Source organism: Equus przewalskii, chromosome 6 (assembly GCF_037783145.1).
Source record: "Equus przewalskii isolate Varuska chromosome 6, EquPr2, whole genome shotgun sequence".
Lineage (NCBI taxonomy): Eukaryota > Metazoa > Chordata > Mammalia > Perissodactyla > Equidae > Equus > Equus przewalskii.
The window spans coordinates 49593117-49614544 of record NC_091836.1 but is presented as its reverse complement, the minus strand read 5'-3'; the positions used below and the strand labels follow the sequence as shown (position 1 = coordinate 49614544).

General features: G+C 57.7%; 1 protein-coding gene across 20 annotated transcripts in view; it reads left to right on the top strand.

Moving 5' to 3' along the window:
- DNM2 (dynamin 2) overlaps positions 1-21428 on the top strand; it is a 78666-nt gene that overhangs the window by 29584 nt on the left and 27654 nt on the right. For 14 of the 20 annotated variants that reach the window (XM_070625498.1, XM_070625501.1, XM_070625499.1 and 11 more), the window contains exons 3-7: positions 9151-9300; positions 10230-10433; positions 12951-13049; positions 16704-16864; positions 19288-19430. In XM_070625498.1, the coding sequence (XP_070481599.1) occupies positions 9151-9300; positions 10230-10433; positions 12951-13049; positions 16704-16864; positions 19288-19430 (757 nt within the window). Of the gene's footprint in view, positions 1-88; positions 213-9150; positions 9301-10229; positions 10434-12950; positions 13050-16703; positions 16865-19287; positions 19431-21428 lie in introns of those variants that run through there. The other 6 variants (XM_070625518.1, XM_070625516.1, XM_070625517.1 and 3 more) reach the window with 1 other exon arrangement.

The following is a 21428-nucleotide window of genomic DNA, read 5'->3' as shown; positions in this document are numbered from 1 at the left end:
CTTGGCATTCCCAGTGCCGGGCCTTGGCTGGGTGCCAGGAAGGCCATGTGAGCACCCTGAGGGGCCCGGCCCTCCCTGAGCCCTGGCCTGGTGGGGGTGGCAGATGTGGGATCACTATGGTCAGGTCGAGAGGGGAAAGCACAGGGGACCAGGGGAGAGTATCTTGGAGCCTGGATCTACTTTGGGCCAGGGGCCCAGGGAGAACGTTCTAGGTAGGGGCAGTAGAGTGTCTGAGGCTGTGAGGGAGACTGGGGAGGAGGGAGGCCGGGCGGCAGGAGGCGGGTGGCACGGCCTGGCAGACCGTGCTGCGGGATTCAGACGTGTGGGGTGGGGAGAGCCGGCTCAGCCCACCGCCTGCGGGTGGAGGACAGGCAGGGACAGGGGGACTCGTAGGCAGACCAGGGAGCAGTGGTGGGCCTGGCCCAGGGTGGTGCCAGCGGGGTAAGGGCGGTCTAGAGTAACCCCGAGGTGCGGAGTTGGGGCACGGATCACAGAGGCCTTGAACAGTTGGGGAGATGGGGCGGGGGATGGGGAGACGCCTCACTAACAGGAGGGGGGATGCTGAGCGCTGTCGGGGACGCGGTGCTGGTTGGCACTCACGAGCCCTCTGGGGGTGACGTGGAGCTGTGTTGCTCTTTGAGATGAGCCTTCGTCCAGCTGGCTCTCAGGGACGGGGCTCCAGAGCCAGGCTGCCACCCCTCACCATCCAGGGCCTCGGGCAAGGAGCTTCCCTCTCTCTGCCTCAGTTTCCTCATCTGTGAAATGGGGTGATGGTGGTGCCCCCCCCTCATGGCCACAGCACCCCATGTGGTGTGGCATGGCTGCCCCCTCCTGTGGGGTCCAGAGTTCCACGACACAGCTGGGAGGCTGGGCCTTGGTCCTCCTCTCTGGCAGGAGAGGCCCCATGGGCCGGCTTCTCCTCGTCCAGACAGGTCTCAGGGAGCCATTCCTTTTTTTTTTAAAGATTTTATTTTTCCTTTTTCTCCCAAAGCTCCCAGGTACGTAGTTGCATATTTTAGTTGTGGGTCCTTCTAGTTGTGGCATGTGGGATGCTGCCTCAACATGGCCTGACGAGCGGTACCATGTCTGTGCCCAGAATCCGAACTGACGAAACCCTGGGCCGCCAAAGCAGAGTTCGCGAACTTAACCACTTGGCCACCGGGCCGACCCCTTTTCCTTTTTTTTTTTCGAGGAAAATTAGCCCTGAGCTAACGTCTGCTGCCAATCCTCCTCTTTTTGCTGAGGAAGACTGGCCCTTAGCTAACATCCCTGCCCATCTTCCTCTACTTTCTATGTGGGACGTCTGCCACAGCATGGCTTGCCAAGCAGTGCCATGTCCGCACCTGGGGTCTGAACTGGTGAACCCTGGGCTGCCGAAGCGGAACGTGCAAACTTAACTGCTGTGCCATCAGGCTGGCCCCAGCCAGTACTTTTAATTGGCTTAGTTTAAAAGTTACCTCAGATTGCAGCCACCAGGAAGTTTGGTGGCTCAGGAGTGAACCCTGCACCTCCTTGGGAGCCCCCCCACCCCCACCCTGGGCCTGGTAATCCTGGTGCTGGGGACCATTCGTGTGTGGAATGTGGATGACTGGGGCCTCCCCTCCTGACCTTGACCTCGGCCGGTGTTCGCAGCAGCCAGAGAGGGGATGTCAGGACTTGGTTCCCAGCCTCCTTCTCGTGGCTTTGAGGCCCACGCAGTGCCTTGCTGGCACCTGGGACCTCACCTCCTCCTGGTTCCCGGCTGCAGCCAGTCTCTCTCCTCATCCTCAAGACCAGCTCATCTGTTCCTGCCTCCAGGCCTTTGCCCTCACTGTGCTCCTGGCCCAGAACACCTGCCCCATCCTCCTCCTCCTCCTCATCCTCCTTCCCCTCCTCCTCCTCCCCTGGGCGAGCCCCACCCCCCACCCCTAGTCACTGCTGCCTTGGTTCCTCCTAACAGGACACCGTCCTGTTCTTATACTTTCTTTCTTTCTTTTTTTTTGGTGAGGAAGATTAGCCCTGAGCTAACATCTGTGCCAGTCTTCCTCTACTTTGTATGTGGGTCACCTCCACTGCATGGTGGATGAGTGGAGCGGGTCCATGCCTGGGATCCAAACCTGCGAACCCAGGGTGCCAAAATGGAGCGCACTGAACTTTAACCACTTGGCCACAGGGCCGCCCCGTCTTATACTCTCTTAATGGTCTCTCTCCCACTGCGTGAACCTCCGTGGCACGGGGGCAGGGAGGTGGGGGCGTGTTGTCCACCCACCACTCTCCCCTGTGCCCAGCACAGGGCCTGGCTCCCACAGGTGCTTCATCCAAATTGGCCAGGTACCTGGGGCTGCCCTCGGGGCTGCTGCTGTGCCCTCCTCGCCTGTGGGCGGGAGTATCAGCGGCTCTTTGTCCAGCACCTTCCCCGTGAGCCTGGCCCTGGCAAGGCCCTTTCTGCAAAGCCCATAGACTCCGCAGAGGTCCCGGTGTGCACCGAGCTGGGGGCTGGCGCCTTCTCCACGCGTGTTTTTCCGGCAGCACTAAGTTGTTTGCCAGGTCTTGGCGGGCGCTGACTGGCTGTCCCACAACTTAAGCCAGTCCTGACACCCCCTGCCAGGAGCTGCTGTCAGATGGCACAGGGTGAGGGCTCCAGCCACAGGACCGCAGGTCCAGGTTGTCACCTGTGCGTCCGACCTGCTGGCTGTAGAGCGGAGGTTCCCACAGCCTCGTCCGCAGGTTCCATTACTTTGCTGGAGCGGCTCCCAGAACTCAGAGAAACATTTCACTCACTCCATTCCCAGTTTATTGTAAAAGGACCTGACTCGGGAGCAGGCGCATGGAAGAGATGCGCAGGCCGGGGCTAGAGCACGCGGAGCCCCCAGCCCTCTGAGCACGCGCTCGCCGCCGGCGCCTGCTCTCCGGCCGAGGTTCTCTGAGCCCGGCCTCTTGGCTTTTTATGGAGGCTTCTTCACCCTTGGGTGCTCAAATCCTTCCCCATAGGTGGTGGATTCAACCTCCAGCCCCGTGCCCTCCCCGGGGGTCGAGGGGCGTGGCTGAACGGTCCAACCCTCCCCATCCTCAAGCGTTTTCCTAGGCAGCTTGTTCACATAAACTCAGGGGTGGTGGAAAGGGGCTCGTTCTGAATATCAAGACTCCCTCATCGCTCTGATCTTCTCGCACATTCCAAGGGTCCTAGGAGCTCTCTGCCAGAGGCGGGGAAGACCAACGTGTGTTTCTTACTGTCCATCACAGTATCCCACCCGCCCAGTGGCAGCGTGTCCCGAAATCAGAGATGTTCACAGCTAGTCTCAGATCAGAGGGAGCTCGCGGACCCCACAGACTGGGGAGCGGTCATGGGCTGTGCCGCTGCCTGGGCGGCTGGAGGCTCTGGAGGGTCCCTCGCAGTCTGATCCGACCGGCCGTGTGGCCCTCACGGTCTCCCAGTGTGTTTGAGCCCCCAGACAGCCTCCTGGGTCTCGTCAACCAGACTGCAAGCTGTCACCGTTGGGTTTGGGGAAGGCAGACGCCGCCTCCCGCTGCGCTCTGTGGGTTGAGAGCGGAGCAGGGGGTGGGCCGTGTCCGTGCAGGTCAGGGCAGAGCGCCTCCGGGAAGAGCCCTGAGACCCCAGACAGCCCGCGAGGGCCCCGAAGATGGGCACATGATCTCTGTGTGTCCCCTGTGGGCCTGGCACTGCGGAAGCTGCTTGCTTTCTCACATCCTCCTGCCGTGGGCTCTGTGTTGTCCCATTTCATTGTGGGCAAACTGAGGCGCGGGGGGAAAGGCTGGAACCAAGCTGGCTTGGCTAGGCGCTCCCACCGCCTGCTCTGCTCCTTGTCACCTCCTGGAATCGTGTTGTGGTGCCCGACTTGCCCTTTCCAGGCCCGAAGGGCCGGGCTGAGGGTAGGCTGCCCCAGTAGAGCCTCGCATTTCACAATTCTGGAGAAACACCGCAGGGGCCGCGGGTACATGACCTGCTGTGACTCTGGGCTGGGGAGGGTGCGCTGACACTGCCTTCTGCAAGCTCCTTCAAAACGGGTCTCGAGGGGAGCCAGGCCTGAGGGCACCCTGGCCTTTGTCATGGGGCTGCTTCCTGGTACCCAGGGTGCCGACCCCCAGGAGGTGGTGGCCTGCACTTGTCGCCTCCGTTCTGAGGGCACCATGTCGAAGGGTCCAGGGGATGCCCGAGGTGGGGGTTGGCTGTTTAGCACAGTGAGGACCCACTTGGGGATCAGGGGAGTGATGTCCTTCTAGGCTGCAGCCCCTAATGCTTTGCAGTGGGTCACTCGTCATTAAGTTTTTTGCGCAGCTGCTGTGGACCAGGCCCCAAAACTGGGTGTCAGCTCTCTTGCAGCTCCGGTGTCAGCAGGCGACACCTGAGCACGTGGTGCGCCAGTGTGAGGAGCGTAAAATGAGGGGCCGGGGCTGCTGGAGCCCGGGCGTCAGGTGGGCCTCCCCGGGGAGTGACGTTTAGAGCCAAGACCTGAATGAGGAGCAAGTCCTCAAGGGAGGGCAGAACCTCTTTCTAGAAACAGCCCTGCAAGTGCCTTCACGGACCCCCAGGTAGGGTGCGGGCAGGGGCCTGTGGTGGGGGAGGGTGCCGGCTACCCCGGGTTGGCAGCGTGACCGCTGGCCGAGGGCCCACTTTAGTCGTCGATTCCTGCTGGGCACCAGGCTCTGGGCTGGGTCCCGCAGGGCCCGGGGCCTGGTCACACAACTGCCCCTGCTCCCGGGGAGTCCACGGGCTCGGAGGGCAGGGCGGCGCTGGGGGTGCGTGTGGCTGCCCCGGGGCCAGGGGCAGGGACGGTTTGCGGACACGGCAGCTGGGCCGGGGACAGAGGGGTGCAGTTCCACACGGGAACCTGGATGGCAGAGCAGGCCATGGCTTGGTGTTAGCTGTTGGGGACCAGCTGACGGGGCTCTCCAGGTGTCGCAGGTGACAAGCTCAGCCTTCAGGCCTCTGACTTATTCTTTGAGACAGTGGATCATTAAAAAAAATTATCTCCTGGGGCTGGCCCCATGGCCAAGTGGTTAAGCTTGTGGTGGCCTAGGTTTTCTACTTTGGATCCTGGGTACAGACCTACACACTGCTCATCAAGCCATGCTGTGGTGGTGTCCCACACAGAAGAACTATAAGGACTGACAACTAGAATATCAACTATGTATTGGGATTTTGGGGAGAAAAAAAAAAACAGATGTTATCTCAGGGCCAATCTTCCTCATCACAAAAAAGAAAAAAAATTATTTCCAGTACTCCAGCATGTATAGGCCTGTGGAGCCCCGGACTGAGCTCTCCCTTCAATTTCTCATGTTTTTATTCTCGTTGGGAAACTGAGGCACAGAGGGGACCCCGGCCAATGGACAACCCCTCTCCTTCCCTGTAGACTCCCCCGGGTCATGCTCAGGGCATGGGGAAAGGTCGCCACTTCAGACAGATGGCACGGGCAGGGCTCTCTGGCCACCCACCTTGCCTAGCTCCCTCATCTTGGGGTGGGCCGGGGCTGAAGCTGGGCCGCCGCCCCTCCAGGAGATCCCTCCTGGCTCCTGGTGTGTTTGGGCTCTTTTCTGAGTGCCTGTGGCACCTGCTGTGACACGCTCGTGCAGTGTGCATCTTCCCCATCAGATCAGGAGCCTGGCTTTGGAGAAGAGGGAGGGCGGGAGGGGAGAACAGGTGGCCCCACCAGACCCGCTCCCTGTCCAGCCTCCCGTATATCCAGCTTAGTGGCCTTGAAGATGGGTCACCTCATGGAAGCTGAAGCAGGGCTGGTATTATCTGTCCGGTGGAGTCATTTAATTGTGCACGTAGTTATTGAGCACCTGCTGTATACCCAGAGGGAGCCCTGGGGACACAGAGTGAACAACATGGATTCGGCTCCCTGCCGTGTGGGGTTGACCTTCTAGCGGGGAACCAGAGAAAAGACACAGGGTGACAAGGTAAATGATCTTAGTGTGCTTGAGGATGACAAGGATGATAAGGAAAGGGAGGTTTGTCGTCTCAGGTGGGGATCAGGACAGGCCTCCCAGAGAAGGTGATGCCTGAAGGAAGCAAGGGAGGGAGCCATGGTGGCGTCTGCAGGCAGCGGGAGGAGCTAGTGCAAAGGCCGAGGCAGGAGTGAGCCTGGAGTACGAGCAGAGAAGCCAGCGTGGCTGGAGGGCAGTGAGTGCAGTCAGAAGTTGGGGAAGAGAATTCTGTAAGGCCCTGGGGCCTGGGGTGAGGCCTTTGGCTTCTTCTCGGGTCAGGTGGGAGCCATGGAGGATTCTGAGGAGAGGAGGACCGAGGCCTGGCTTTAAGAGGGTCGGTACCGGGGGAAAACAGGCTTGGTGGACACTTTTTCACTTTGCAATAACCCTGGAGTCTAGCACACGTGACAAGGAGCCCAGCAGAGAAGGCAGGAGGTGAGGGGTGGGTCTGGCTGGCTCCTGAACCCTCCTGTCTGGCACAGAGGATGTGGTTTGTGCTGTGCACTGACCTGCTGGGGAAGAAGCTGCGGTTTCTCACACTGTCTCCTGTATGTCCTTCCCCCACACAGACGCAGGCTGCCGGTGCACACTGGGCTCTGGGGGCCACAGCCAGCAGGGCCTGGTCCCATAGACGTGATCCAGGGTGGCCTGGGTCTGACGGGTGAGGAGGCCTAAGATGCAGGATGGGTGCCGGGTGGCATGGAGTCAGGGAAGGCTGTCTGGAAGAGGCAGTGGGGCCAGGCCTTCCGGGCACCAGGCCTGGGGGCGCAGAGGTCCCATGCCACGGCCCCCAGTGCCTTCCTGTCGCAGAGCCCCTGCTCTCCTGGAAGGGCGGTGGTCTCTCGTGGGCGCTGAGCCCGGGCGCTGAGCCGGAAGAGAGCTGAGGTTTGCCGCGGGGGGTGGAGGACTGTTCCATTTTTGGTGGCTGCTGCAGGAAGAGCAGCCGAGTGTTTCCTCTTGTCCCTGTGAAGGGCTGGAGCGTGACTGTCCTTGGGAACGGGGTCAGCCGATGGGGGTGGGGTGGTTGAGCCTGGATCTGCCAGCCGCGTCCCTGTTGCCCCTGCTCCTGAGCAGCCGGGCCCCCTGCTGGACTAGGTCCTCAGTGGTCTGAGCCCACGAAGCCCCCAACCCCCGCAGCAGAGGCTCCGAGAGGCTAAAGGACTGCTGGTGGCCTCGCAAAGGCCGTGGGACTCACCACCTGGGGACAAAGGATCTCAGCTCTGAATGGCAGGTCCACCGCTGAGCTCGGGCCTCAGTTTCCTGTCTGTGATACAGGCATCACGGAGGCGCCTGCCCGCCTGGGCGCTCACTTGTGAGGAGCAGACAGGCCATGTGCAGGGCTGAGCCACAGCGAGCCAGGGCCGAAGGTCAGCGCAGTCTGTCGGACGACAGCCATGGGGTGGCGAGCCGCCTTGCCCACATTTCTTTCTGTCTCGTTACTCGTTTGGGGAGAGTCTAGACCTGCCGGGTTTTCTGTGTCACGGGCCTCCATCTCCTCCCTTTCTCTGGAGGCAGCTGATGGTGTGTCCGTGCTGTCATTCAAGGAGCCAGGTCTCCTCCTGCTGGCCATCGAGGCGATTTCCAGTTTTTAACTCGCAGAAACGGCGCGGCCGTGCCCATCTTTGCATCTCTGTGCTGGTCTGGTTCTTTGGGCTGTTTGCCAGCGTGACTTACTTCCCTCTTCTTTTTAGCGTCCTTCAGGAGCCCTGATCTCTGAGCCTAGAAGGTCCCCCTTCCTCAACATTTACTGTGAGAATTCAAACCTAGGGGAAGAGTTGAGGAATTGTACAGCGAACGCCAGCTCAGCACCTACGTCCTACAATGGACATTTCCTATTCTTGCCTTATCCCATATCTGTGCTTGGAATTTCTCCAGCCTGATGATAGGGCCAGCACCACCTCATTAGTTCCTTTTTTTTTTTGGTGAGGAAGATTGGCCCTGAGCTGATAATCTGTTGCCAATCTTCTTTTTGCTTGAGGGAGATTGTCACTGAGCTACCATCTGTGCCAGTCTTCCTCTATTTTACATGGGATGCACCACAGCGTGGCTTGATGAGCGGTGTATAGGTCTGTGCCCAGGATCCGAACCCACGAAACCCAGGCTGCTGAAGCGGAGTGCGTGAACTTAACCACTCAGCCACTGGGCTGGCTCCACATTAGTTACTTTTTTGATGCTTTTCATCTCAGCATCAATACGCCTTTCAGACACCTTGGGCTCAGGAGGCATGAAGAGGCCTCGTACATCCACTCGGGCCCTGCCCAGAAAGCATTTCTCCTGAGGGACTCGTGTCTAGATGTGGGGACCCCTTGAGTATCCAGGAGGGGAGGAGGGACAGTGAGACAGGCTTGGGTGAGGCCAGCAGTGGCCCCATTCCCCACCCTGTGCAGGCGCCTTAGGGAACATGGTGAATGTGTCCCCGGGACCCCCCCCCCCCGGGAATGTCGCCGAGCTGGAGATCGCTGGCGGCTCAGGATCCCCCTGGGACAGCGGCTTGTGTCTTTTGACCATGACCCACAGCGAGGGCGGCTGTCCCTCAGACCCAGGCCTCAGTCTCACGTATGACAAACACCATCGCAGAAGCTTCGTCCAGCAGACGTCACGCACGCAGTGGGTGATGGATGCTGATGTTTCCTCTTGTATTCTGTTCATCAAAAACAAAGAATAGGGCCGGCCCAGTGGTGCAGCAGTTAAGTTCGCACGTTCTGCTTAGGCTGCCCGGGGTTCGCCGGTTCAGATCCCGGGTCACCGCTTGGCAAGCCATGCTGTGGTCGGTGTCCCATGTATAAAGTAGAGGAAGATGGGCACGGATGTTAGCTCAGGGCCAGTCTTCCTCAGCAAAAAGAAGACGATCAGTGGTAAATGTTAGCTCTGGGCCGATCTTCCTCAAAAAAACAAAACAAAACAAAGAATAAGTGCTAGTCACACTCACCTGTTGATATGTTTTTGGATTCACAATATGTCACGACATGTCGTTTTGTAAAATGCTTCTGGAGAGTATCCATTCCACGGGGATCTTAGCCAGTTCGTTCCCTTTGGGATCCCCGAGGTCTGGAGCGCCCCCAGTACTTGTCACGAGAAGGAATCTCTTGGTCCCCAGATTCCTGGAGCGACCGTGACGGCTTCCTCACTCTGCTTGACCAAGCGCCTGTCCCAGAAGGCCGTCTGCTCCCCGCCCGCTGCGAGCCTGTTCTTTCTCATTGAGCATCTTTCTCCTCGTTTCAGAATATGCCGAGTTTTTGCACTGCAAGTCCAAAAAGTTTACAGACTTTGATGAAGTCCGACAGGAGATCGAAGCAGAGACCGACAGGGTCACGGGGACCAACAAAGGCATCTCCCCAGTGCCCATCAACTTGCGGGTCTACTCGCCACACGGTAGGCGGCACAGGCGTGACCCGTCATGTCTGGGGCAGAGGAGAGCTGACTGGACCTCTCGGGGCTTGGGTCGGTCTCACACTCACAAATAATAACAGCCTGCCAGCAAGACTGTTGGGAGTGGTGGGGACTGGGGCAAAGTGCGACTGTATGCTCCTCTGAAAGGGGCAGCCCCCGCTTGACTCCTGGGTGATGGTGGCTACATAGTGACACAGCCCAAGACAGCCAGGTCTTCCAGTTCCTCGAGAGGAGCCAGGAAGCCAGCCTTGTCTGCAAAATATCCTGATTTTAAAACCACATCATTTCAACAGAGCAGCCTGCAGCCGTGGACGGCCTCTGGCCTAGAGGCACAGATGGCTAGCTCAGATAGCACTTGGGGAATATTCCAGCAGACTCTCAACTCCTCAATAGGGCCCCCTTGTGATGAGTTTTAAAATTTGTCTTTGAATAAATGATGCCTATCTTTGGCTCGCATTAAAAAATTACGAAAGAATATACAGCAAAACCCTACCTGGCTGCACACATTGCAAATATATTTTAAGTTCTGCAAATAACATATAATGCATAGATAAGCAGTTATGAATACATACATGTGTAGATCATGTATGTATGTTTCACCACTTTGACTCAAATTGGAGCATAATATAAAAATGGTTTGTGCCTCTTTTTTGTATGAATGCATCTCAGAGTATATTTCTTATCAGAGTATCATCATTTTAAAACAAGTTTAGCGGCTCCTTGGTATTGGCTGCATGGAGGGGCTGAGGTTTATTTAGCCATTTAGAGTGATTGTGGTCTGCAGGTGCAAATGTCCTGAGGCCTGCCCAAGCCCCTCCCCCGCACTTGGGGGCTGAGCTTGGTCTGCGGGCTGTGCGGGCCTCCCCTCCACTACCCCGGCCCTGACGGCCTTGCCCTCTGATTCCTCCCAGTGTTGAACCTGACCCTCATCGATCTCCCGGGCATCACCAAGGTACCTGTGGGGGACCAGCCCCCAGACATCGAGTACCAGATCAAGGACATGATCCTCCAGTTCATCAGCCGGGAGAGCAGCCTCATCCTGGCCGTCACCCCTGCCAACATGGACCTGGCCAACTCGGACGCCCTCAAACTGGCCAAGGAGGTTGACCCCCAAGGTAACCGCCGGGCCCTGCGCAGCGGCGCCCCCTTGTGGGCACCTCGGGCATTGCGGCTTGCTCAGCGTCCCTGATTCCAAGTCATGCTGGCTTTCTTCTGCATGTGGCCTCCCTGGGAAAAGTCCTCCTGGGACACAGCTTTGCCGGGAGGGCTGACAGTGCCAGAGGGCATCCCCCAGGAGGCTGTTGTGTGGCAGTTGGGCATTCCTCCTCAGGCACGGTGGCCCCCACTTTGCCTGTGCAGGAACCTAGTCTAGGGGACCAGGAAGAGGCCAGCCCTCTCGGGGCACAGGTGTGAGTCCAGATCCCGCCTCCAGAAGTTACTTACCCTCCCCACTTCTTGGCCCGCCCTCTGTTGAAACGGGAGCAGCAAGCCCAGCCTGTAGAGCTGTTGAGCAGTCTGGAGAGATCTCCATAACAGCTCAGGGGCCGGGCAGGGAAGGAGAAAAAGTGACAAGCGAATGAAGCAAGTTGGGGCAATAGGGAGTAGTGGGGACTGTGGCATCTCTGGCTCAGGGCATTCCTGGTCAAACTTTTCCAGTGGCTGTTTATTCAGGAAATGTCAGTTAAGCACCTGCTGTGTGCCAGCCTCTGTTTTGGCCTTGGGAACCCTGCAGGGGACAAAATTGACAGAGTCCCTGCCACTGGGAAGCTGATATGCCAGTGAGGGAGATAGAATCCAACAAGGACATAAGCAAGTGGGGTAATTTCAGAGAGAGGTAAGCGCTGGAGGAAAACAGAGCCCTTTAGAGTGACTGCTGTGGGAGGGGGTCAAGGGCCTCTGAAGATGTGAGATTTGAGGCAAGACCAGAATGAGGAAAGGAGGCAAAATCCAAGAAAATGGACAGTGGGTGCTAAATAGGCTGGGTGGGATTTGGGCCTGAGGTGCCCAAGACACAGCGAGGACACCGGCATGGTGTGGCTGGAGCAGAGCGAGCTGAGGGGAGGGCAGCGGGGGCCGGGCCGGTCAGCGAGGCCTGTGGGCTGCCGTGGGGCGCGGTGCAGGTTTGGCAGAGTATCACACACGTGAAAATACATTCTGCCAAATGCGCTCGAACTGCCTGATTCCAGAGTGGTTTGGAGGGAGCTGGAGGGAGCTCTGTGGTTCACGCACCCCATTTCCAGCCCTGGCTCAGGCCTGGGGACAGTTGACACAGGGTGGCTGCTGGTGGCCCTTTCCCGTGAGGTCCTCAGAGCCCCGGGCTGTGCACCCAGCATCTTTGTCCTGCAACCAACAGGCTGTGGCAGCTCCTCCCCAGGGTCATCCCAGGTGCGCTTTCCCGGGAGGGGTCACCCCTGCCCACAGCCCCAACTGCCTCCCTGCCCCCCAGGCCGGTCCCGTGAAATGGGGTGTAACCGTGACAGATTGCAGAGGCTTGATCAGGCAGTGAGAAAAGCCGAGTGAGTAGAGTTAAGCGCCACGCGTGAACTCGATGCTGGCGTTCTTTCTTAAAAAAGTATTTTTCTGCGTTCAAAAGTATTCCCGATCATTGCCCCCAAATATTTGTCACCAATGTAAAACATAGAACCTAAAAATGACAGCCCCTCTGCCCACAGAGGTTCTAGTGGCCATTCTTGGCAAATATTCTTTCAGAGTTTGTTCACATTTTCAATAAAGGGGTGATCTTTTTTTATTTTTCTGTAACGTGCATTTGTCTGTGACCATAAGGACCTAGGGACATGGCTGCGCCCCGGGCGGCCCACTCCTGCCTTGTCTTTGTTCTTAAAAAGCAGAGTTGCGTCTCGTCTTTCATGAAGAATGCTCCGGTGAGATCGGACATTCCTAGCAGAGTCCACACCCCTAGGCCCCCTCCCCAGGCACGTCCCTCTGCCCCCTGCTTGTCCCCTCCCTACCCCACCCCGGCGTCGTGGTGTTTCGAGCTGTGGCTCCCGTGCGCTCGGCAACGGTGAGGCCAGCTCACAGTCACGGCAGGGGCCTGGAGGGGGCAGAGCTGCCCACCTTGGTGTCCCCCAGAGGTCTCCCTGGGCCTCCCTCTGTCCCCTGTGTCACACACACGCACACGGCGGCCCTCAACCCCGCAGAAGCCGTGGATCTGCAGCCGCATGGCTTTGCTGGGAGGGCTCCTGGGGAGAGGATGACTTCGATGGGCTGGTTTCCAGAGTGGAATTTTGGTCACTCAGGTGAAAGGTGATGTTAGACACAGTCGCCACAAGTGTGTGTGTCATGTTGGGGTTTTGCACGCAGCTCAAGAGTGTGCAGGATGCCCAGGATCGGGGCTCCGTGAGGTTTTCTCCTGACGCCACAGCAGCAAGATGCTATTGCAGGTCCTTCGAATGACAGTGACGGTGGCAGCATCTCTTGATGGAATGTTTGCCACGCACCAGGTTTATCCTCATGGACAGGCCCCCAAGGGAGACCAGGCTCCAGGCAGGTGCCGTGCTGGCTTGTCCCAGGCCACACAGCCTTGACATGGGGTCCCAGTTGGCCCAGGTGTCCTGGGGCGACCGGCCCACGCTCCTTCCTGGCGGCGCCCTCTGACCTCTGGGCTCTTTCAGGCCTGCGGACCATCGGCGTCATCACCAAGCTGGACCTGATGGATGAAGGCACCGATGCCAGGGACATCCTGGAGAACAAGCTGCTGCCCCTGAGGAGAGGTGCGGAGGGGGCTGGGACCCTGGGACGGGAGGGGCAGCCTGGGGGACGCAGGCCAGGGAGGCAGCAACTCTTGGTGGGTGGACTTGAGCAGCATATTTTGAGAAGAATATTTTTGTTTTTGTCGTTCCTGAAGCCCGGCCAGTGCTCCCACACGGTCACCGTCCCCGCTTCCCCACCGCCCAGAAGTGACGGCTTCCCTGCTCCGCTTGCATCCTCTCACTTTCCCTCTTAGTGAACTGTGTGTCTTTCTCTTCTGATTTGTGTTTATTTGGTTTTCAGTTACGCAGTTCACACCTGCTCACGTTTGGAACATCAGAAAACAAATACATAGAAAGAAGAAACTAGAATCCGCCTCGCTTCCCCCAGAGAACCACTGCTTAATACTTGGTGGCCCTCCTTCCAGAAAGTTCTCTGGGATTTGTAACTTGCACTAATTTTCTTACTTGTTTTCTGATATGAAGCTTTTCAAACCTTCTGGAAGGTAGAGGGAACAATGCGAGGGGCCCCCGTGGACCCAGCCTCGGTGCTTACCAACAAATGGCTGATCCTGAACGCCCACGTGACCTCCCCTCCTGGTGGTGTTTTCTTCATGGGGGATTATAGAACAAATCCCAGGCCTCGTCTCCTATACCTACATTTCTGTCCAAACCACTCCCCTCACAGCTCCTTCGTTTCCTTCTATACCATTTTTTTGTGGAAGAAACCAGACCAGGCCCCCATTCAGGGTTTGGCCAGTGGTGGGTCCCTGTAAACGGATCGCCGGATCTGGACGGAGGCCTGAGTAGGCTCCGGTTCGCGTGCACATTCAGGTCTCCTGACAAGAGTAGCCTAAATATTTTTCTTTTCAAAAAGTGAGAATAAATATTGAGTGAGTGTCTGCTTTGTACCAGGCACTGTTCTGTGCTCCTGATGTGTAAGAGCCCGTTTAATCCTGATCACAGTCCAACCCAGTGGCTCTCTTCTCATCCCCATTTGATGGAGGAGGAGACTGAGGCCCCGCTCAGAGAACTCGCAAGTGGCGGAGCTGGTTTTGAACGCCAGCTCTCCAGCACCTGCTGCTGTCTGACCTGCTTTTCCGTTTCACTAGAATATCAGCACGCTTCCCCGTGACAGGTAAACCTTCTTCAAGGTGACATCTGAAGGTCCTGTGGAGTCCCTTATATGGCGTGCATGGGCTGCTACTTGATCCCCATTTGTTGGACACTTAGGTTGGTTCCCGTTTTTCTCTGTGGTGCCGTGTTGAATGTCCATCTAGGTTTTTATTTGCTTTTTTTAAAGCCATTTATTTCCTGATTGCTTCCATTTCTTTTCTTGTCCCTTCCGTCTGGGATCAGCTCTCCACTGTGGGCACTTCTGGCCCTTACATCTTGCTGGCACCATTTAGATCTTTTTTTTGCTCCCAGGGTGCCCTTGTCGATGTCTGGGCTAGCCATGGGGAAAGCATTCAGACCCTGGTTACCACCTTCCGCCCGTGCTGCTGGGCCATCCCGTGGTCAGAGGTGGCCCTGATCAGGAGAGATGCATGGTTGGGGCAGAACCCCAAAACCTGTTTGGCTGTGAGGATCAGGGGGTAAAGAGCAAATCGTGTCAGAGGTTTAAGAAGGAAGGGTCGGTGCTACAGAGGGGAGCAGACCCTGCCGTCCCCAAGCCCTCCTCAGCCACCCTGACCCCATGTTCCGTTGCACTCATCTTAGACCCTCATCTTAGACCCTGAGGGACATGAGCTGGGCTCAGCATTGCCACCCAAGTGTCCCGATGGCACAGAGCGCCTCAGCTTCCTTCCTCTCCACTCGCTGTTACCGTCCCCTTCCTCTGCCTTCCTGTTTCCGGGAAACCCGGCTCTTCCTCTCTCTGTGCCATTACGCTTGCTACCGTCTTAGGACCTCACATTCTCTTGTCCTTGGTTTCTCCTCTCGCCCTGTGACTTTCAGAATCCCGCCAGCTGGAGCCCTTTTCTTGGTTTACAAAAGACACAAAACTCTTTCACCTTTAAAGGAACCAAACCCCAAGCCATTCACCTTTCCCTCCCCTGCTGTTTCCTTCTGCTCCCTGTGATACTGGTGGTGGACATAATGAGGGGCCAGCCCCGTGGTGTAGCGGTCAAGTTCGTGTGCTCCGCTTCAGCAGCCCAGGATTCGCCAGTTTGGATCCTAGGCACGGACCTACACACTGCTCATCAAGCCATGCTGTGGTAGGCGTTCCCACATATAAAGTAGAGGAAGATGGGCATGGATGTTAGCTCAGGGCCAGTCTTCCTCAGCAAAAAGAGGAGGATTAGCAGCAGATGTTAGCTCAGGGCGAATCTTCCTCAGCAAAAAAAAAGAGGACATAATGATAGATATGAAGAGGATGAAAAACAATCATATCAGCACCAGACTTGCCAGGAAAAGGGCAGGCAGGTGCTAATTATATGAATAACAGGAACCACATCTGTTTTCTGAGCACCTGCCATGCGTCAGCCACTGGGCGAAGTACTTATTGCCCAGGGTCCCCGTTCCTACACTGGGTGCCTCGTGTCCACGCTCGGGGGCTTCTGGCTCTACTGGCTTTTTGAACACTGCTCCCTCCGCTTGTCCTCTCCCAATTCCTTTATCACCAAATACTGCAAATCTTCTTCAGACTAGTGCTTTTATCCTAAAAATTGTTTTGCGTGTTTAAAAAACATTTCACACTTTTCCCCCACGGTTGTCATTAGGCGGCCCCCGCCCTCAGGCCCTGCTTCTCATGTCCTCACGGTTAACCGTTCCTTGGTTTCCTTCAGAAAATGTTAACCCAGATACAAGCATTTTCAAAACTCACCCGCGCTTTCTTCAGGTACTTCTGTAGTGCCTTGTTTTCTGTGTAAACCTGTGACTCCTCGAGAATTAATTTTGGGGGGCCCCCAACTTCGTTCCATTGCCAGCAGCAACTGTGGGATAACCCAGTTTGTTTCCTGTTGAATGTGAAGTGTTCACCGGTCCTTCCCGCCTGCCACTGGGCGTGGTTTGGGACTTTGCGTTCTGTTCCATTCATCTCTCTGGACCCACATGCCCCAGGATACCCAAACTTCAAATATGAGAGCTTGACAGTAGCTGTCAGTACTGGGCAAGATGAGCTGGCCCCTATTGCCCTTCCTTTTGAGATTTTTTTCTTACCTATCTTTAAAGTTGTTTTTTTCATTTTTTGGGTTTTTTTTCCTGAGGAAGACTGGCCCTGAGCTAACATCCGTACCCATCTTCCTCTTCTTTATATGTGGGACGCCTGCCACAGCATGGCTTGACGAGCAGTGCCCTGTCTGCACCCGGGATCTGAACCGGCGAACCCCAGGCCACCAAAGTGGAGCACGTGAACTTAACCGCTGTGCCACCGGGCCAGCCCCTAAAGCTCAGCTTTTGGATCTTCTCTTGCCCAGAGCTCTGCTCTGTCCCCTCCTCACACCAGGCCGGATGTAATCTCTCCTTCCTCCCAACGTGGACGTTGCTCTTTGGCATCGCACTCTGCGTTTGCGTCCTCTGTGTTGTCTCTGAGTAATGCGTACGGCTCGTGACCCAGGCTGTGGGGACAGGATCCATGTCCACGCCTGCACCCTGCCCAGCCCTGTGCCTGGTCCGCAGTGGGCGCCAGGCGCCGTGGCTTGCCCGACACTGGCCCATCCCAACCCTCTCTCCCCACAGGCTACATTGGCGTGGTGAACCGCAGCCAGAAGGACATCGAGGGCAAGAAGGACATCCGTGCAGCACTGGCGGCTGAGAGGAAGTTCTTCCTCTCCCACCCAGCCTACCGGCACATGGCTGACCGCATGGGCACCCCGCATCTGCAGAAGACTCTGAATCAGGTATGGCCAGGGTTTTGTGCAGTTGCACAGGCTGTGCACTGCACAATAGCTGCCCTCCGCAATGGTGCTGGCCTTGGTCCAGAGCAGCTCTTGTGTTAGCAAAATGAGTTCAATCCACATTTGATTCAGGGCCTGGTAAAGAGAGTGTTCAATAAGTTGGTGCCAGTACTATTATTACCATCGCTATTATTTATTACTGTTACTTTAATTACTATTATAATTATTTAATCACATACCCAGAAGTTTGCGTATGGTTCCTGAGGTTGGTGACCTGGATTCCGAATGCCTGGCCTGAACCAGGGTAGGGTAGCTGGCGGCACTAGACAGCAGCTAAGTGAGAGGACTTCGGAGCCTGACCCTCTTGGGTCCAAAAGCCCGCCCCAGCCTCTGCCCAGGTGGCCCTTGGCCAGGAGCCCAGCCTCCCCTTGTCCGTCAGTCACGAATCGTCACCGTCCCTGCCCCCTGGGGCGGGTGTCTGCTGGGTGCTCAGAGCGCGTGCTGCCTGAGACGCAGCTCGTCTCAAATGCCAGCAGCTCCGGGAGTTCGTTGTCTTCCCATCGTCCTTTTTCTATCGGTAACGTATTCCCAGCGTTCATAAACCAAACCAGTTTTAAAAAGCAAAGAGTGAAGCACCGTCCCCTGCCCCGTGACCCAACCCACAGGGCACCACTGTTAGTCACGCTGAGTTTCGTTCTGCCCGTAAAAGCAAAAAGGACTTTCCAGAATCCCCTTTCTTTTCTTGTTGTTTTTTAGATGTTTTTTTGAATTTTCTGGCAGAAGGAAAGCATCCTTTTTTTCTTTTTCTTTTTTTTTTTTGAGGAAGAGCAGCCCTGAGCTAATATCTGCCACCAGCATCCTCCTCTTTTTGCTGAGGAAACCTGGCCCTGAGCTAACATCCGTGCCCATCTTTGTCTACTTTATATATGGGACACCTACCATAGCATGGCTTGCCAAGCGGTGCCATGTCCACACCTGGGATCTGAACTGGCGAACCCCAGGCTGCCCAGAAGCGGAACGTGTGCACTTAACTGCTGCGCCACCGGGCTGGCCCCTCTCGCTTTCTTAGCATAAATGATGACGTAGTCACAGGTGCTCCCCGGTGCACTTGTTCTTTTCTGCTCAGCAGTCTCTCCTGGAGCTCCGTCCATGTGCCAGAGGGCCCTCCCCACTCCTTTTCCTGGCTGTGTAGGAGTCCCTGGGCACCCAGGCCCTCATCTGGCTAACCCCGTTGTGTGTATGTGCCAGTTTCTCTGGGGAGCAGAGCCCCGATGTGGGATTATGTGGCCACACAGTTACAGGCAGTGGCCGTCCTTAGGAGCTGTCCTGGTTTGCCTGTCTGAGGTGACCGGGGTTGCAAGGCATTCCCCCCTCCATGCTTTAGGGTACTTCCTGGATGGTGGCAGGGCCTCAGAGCGACAGTCCAAGAGTCTTGCCTTCATGCACGCCTTGGGGACACAGTGGCATCAGGAGAGCAGGGCCCTGTCCCTGCATATCTCTAATCAGGGGGACAGACTCAGTCCAGGTCACCAGATAACGCTGGCTCAAGCAGTCGGTGGGGCCCAGGGCCGCGGAGGGAGCCGGCGCAGAGTGGGAGGCGGAGGAGGGAAGGAAGTGTCCTGTGGGAGGGCCCGAGGAGGAAGTGGGGCTGCCTGGGCTGGGGGGAGTGGAGCTCCCTGCAGGCGGCAGGGCCTCCTGGGGGCCTGGCCTCCCCTCGTGGTGCCTCCAGGAGCCGGGGCGACTCCAGTGCTCTGGGTGCCAGTGGAGGCCAGAGCCGAGCCCCCCACCCTGAGACCTGCCGGGTCACACAGGATGTTGGGGGACCGTCAGATCCGTGCGGGAGTGTGGGCCTCCTTCCCGCCTCATCCCCAGGCTGACGATGGCAGCAATGCCTGCTTTTCTCTTTTGGGGTGTTAGTGATTTTGTCGCTTCTGTCTTGTGCTTTCCTTCTCTTTCTGTCTCTCTCTCTTTTTTTTTTCCCAAAGATTTTATTTTTCCTTTTTCTCCCCAAAGCCCCCCAGTACACAGTTGTATACTTTTAGTTGTGGGTCCCTCTAGTTGTGTCATGTGGGACGCCGCTTCAGCATGGCCCAGCGAGTGGTGCCATGTCTGTGCCCAGGATCCGAACCTGAGCTGTTCTGAGAGTCTCAGGGCCAGGAGGCTGATGCTGTCTGTCTGCCTCCCCCCTCCTCCTCACACACCAGCCGCTGCTCCCAGTTGCGTGTGCCCATGGCATGGACACCGCTATGGGTCTGCCCTGCCGAGGCCGCCCCTGTGCTAGTGTGGCTCCTGCGGGCTGTTTCTGTGGCTTTCCCTCGAGCCTGGGGTGTGCTGGGCTCGGGACCTCGAGGCCTGTGCGCCCTCACTGGGCAGAGCAGGCCTGCCCCTTCCCAGAGCTGCCCTCTGACCTCTGGCCTCTCCCGCAGCAACTGACCAACCACATCCGGGAGTCCCTGCCGACGCTGCGCAGCAAGCTGCAGAGCCAGCTGCTGTCCCTGGAGAAGGAGGTGGAGGAGTACAAGAACTTCCGGCCCGACGACCCCACGCGCAAGACCAAGGCGCTCCTGCAGTACGTGTCCCCAGCCGGGTGCCCAGGCCTCTGCTGCGTGCTGGTCCCCGCTCCGCCGTCCCTTCGCTCTTCCATCCCTTCGCTCTTCCATCCCTTCGCTCCTCCTGTGCGCCAGGCCCTGTCCTGAGCACTGGGAACAGCTGCCCGTCCCTGCCCCCTGTGCTCAGAAAGGCCAGCCAGCAGGGACGGGACAGGAAAGAAGTCAGGAAGAAAATGTAGGGTGTGTTAAAGGGCGAACTATCAAAGTGGGGGAGGGGCTAGAGAGTGCCGGGTGGGCGTGGAGGTGCCAGTTAAAATAGAGTGATCAGGAAGGGATGCTGCGGGAAGGGAGGAGCCATGCAGAATCCTGGGGAATGGGGCCTGGCCATGCAAAGGCCCTGCGGCAGGACTGTACCTGGCATGTTGGAAGAGATGGCTGGATAGGAGTGAACGAGAGGAGAGAAGGAGGTGAGGGCAGGGAGGGGACAGGGCAGAGTGTGCAGGGCCCTGTGGACCATAGCGGGAGGCAGGTTTTGGTCTTGCTCTTGAGTGAGATGGGAGCCATGGAGGGTTCTGAGCAGAGGAGGGACCTGACCTGACTCGGGTTCTCCTGGGCGCCCTCTGGCTGCTGCGAGGAGGACAGACACGGGGGGCGGGGGTGGGAGCTGGCCCTGTGTCAGCTGTGTCCGCTGGGTCTCCTGGAGTCTTGCTCCTGACTCTGGGTTGGTGCTTGCCACCCAGCTGGGTGGTGGGGAGCGGGTGTGCCGCACAATCCCAGGGCCTCTCGGCGCTCCTCCTGCCTCTGGACCCCCGCTTTCTGGCCTGCAAGGGATGCTGGGCACTGAAGGGCTTGCCTAGGGTGGGCTGGGGAAACCCTGGCAGCTCATATGGCTGATGGTGGGAGACCCCTCCCAGGGGCACACCAGAGGGACGGGGTTTTGCCATCACAGTGAAGGGGCGCTGCTGTCCTCTGCGGCCCCCAGTGGGGCTGGGCCTGCCTCCTCAGCATCTTCTCTGCGGGCCCCGGGTCCTCTGCAGCATGCAGGCCACGCAGGCAAGCCAAGGGCCCTGCTCCCGCCTTCCCCTGAATGGCTGGTGGCGCGACTTCTCGTTTGGCCTTTAGGATAAAAGCAGTGCCCTTCACGTGGTGCCAGGTCGGCCGAGGCCCTCAGTGCCTCACTCCTCTGCGCCCCAGTTGCTGTCTTCGCGGGCTTGCCGGACAAGGGCGTGGGAACACTGACATCACACTCTCCCCGGTTCTGCTCTCGTGCCCTTATTACAGCGGCATCCAGAGCCTTCCATCTCCCGGGCTGCCTGGCCGAGCCCCTGGGTTACTCACGTGACCCAACACCCACAGGGGACCTGCGGGCATTTCTGCACCTGCTGTGGCTGCTGTGACACAGTGTGAGCAGCAGAAATGGATTGTCCCTCAGTCTGTCCACTAGCAGTCCGAGGTCAGGGTGTTGGCAGGGTCGGCTCCTTCCATGGGCTTGTGGTGGTGTCCTGGCAGTCTGAGGTGTTCCCCGTCGCTGCCTTCATCTTCGCATGGCGTTCCCCCTTTGTGTGTGTCCAGATTGCCCCTTGTTCTAAGGGACACCAGTCACATTGGTCTGGGGCCACCCTCCTCCATCCAGTCTGACCTTTTCTTAACTAATTACGTCTGCAATGCCAGAGGTGAGGACATTGACAGAATTTTGGGGGACCATCGGTGAGGATGCTCTGCGAGCGGAGCTGGGACCCAGGGCCCCAGGAGGCTAGCGCCCACGTGCCCTGCCTTCTTCCCTTCTAAGGCTGGCGGCAGGTGGCCCAGGGTCTCCATCCTGGTCCCGAACCGCTCTGCTGCTCTGCCGTCTGTCCTTGCCTGTGCCTTTTCCAGCCTTGGCCCCGGTCTGGCCCACCATTCAAGGCCCCCACTGCAGGTGTGGCATCAACATAGGCCTTTGTGTGTCTCCAGGAAAGAAATCTAGTCTGCACACCATCCGCTTCATGTGGGCCAAGGGCTTCCTGGGGTCTGGGACA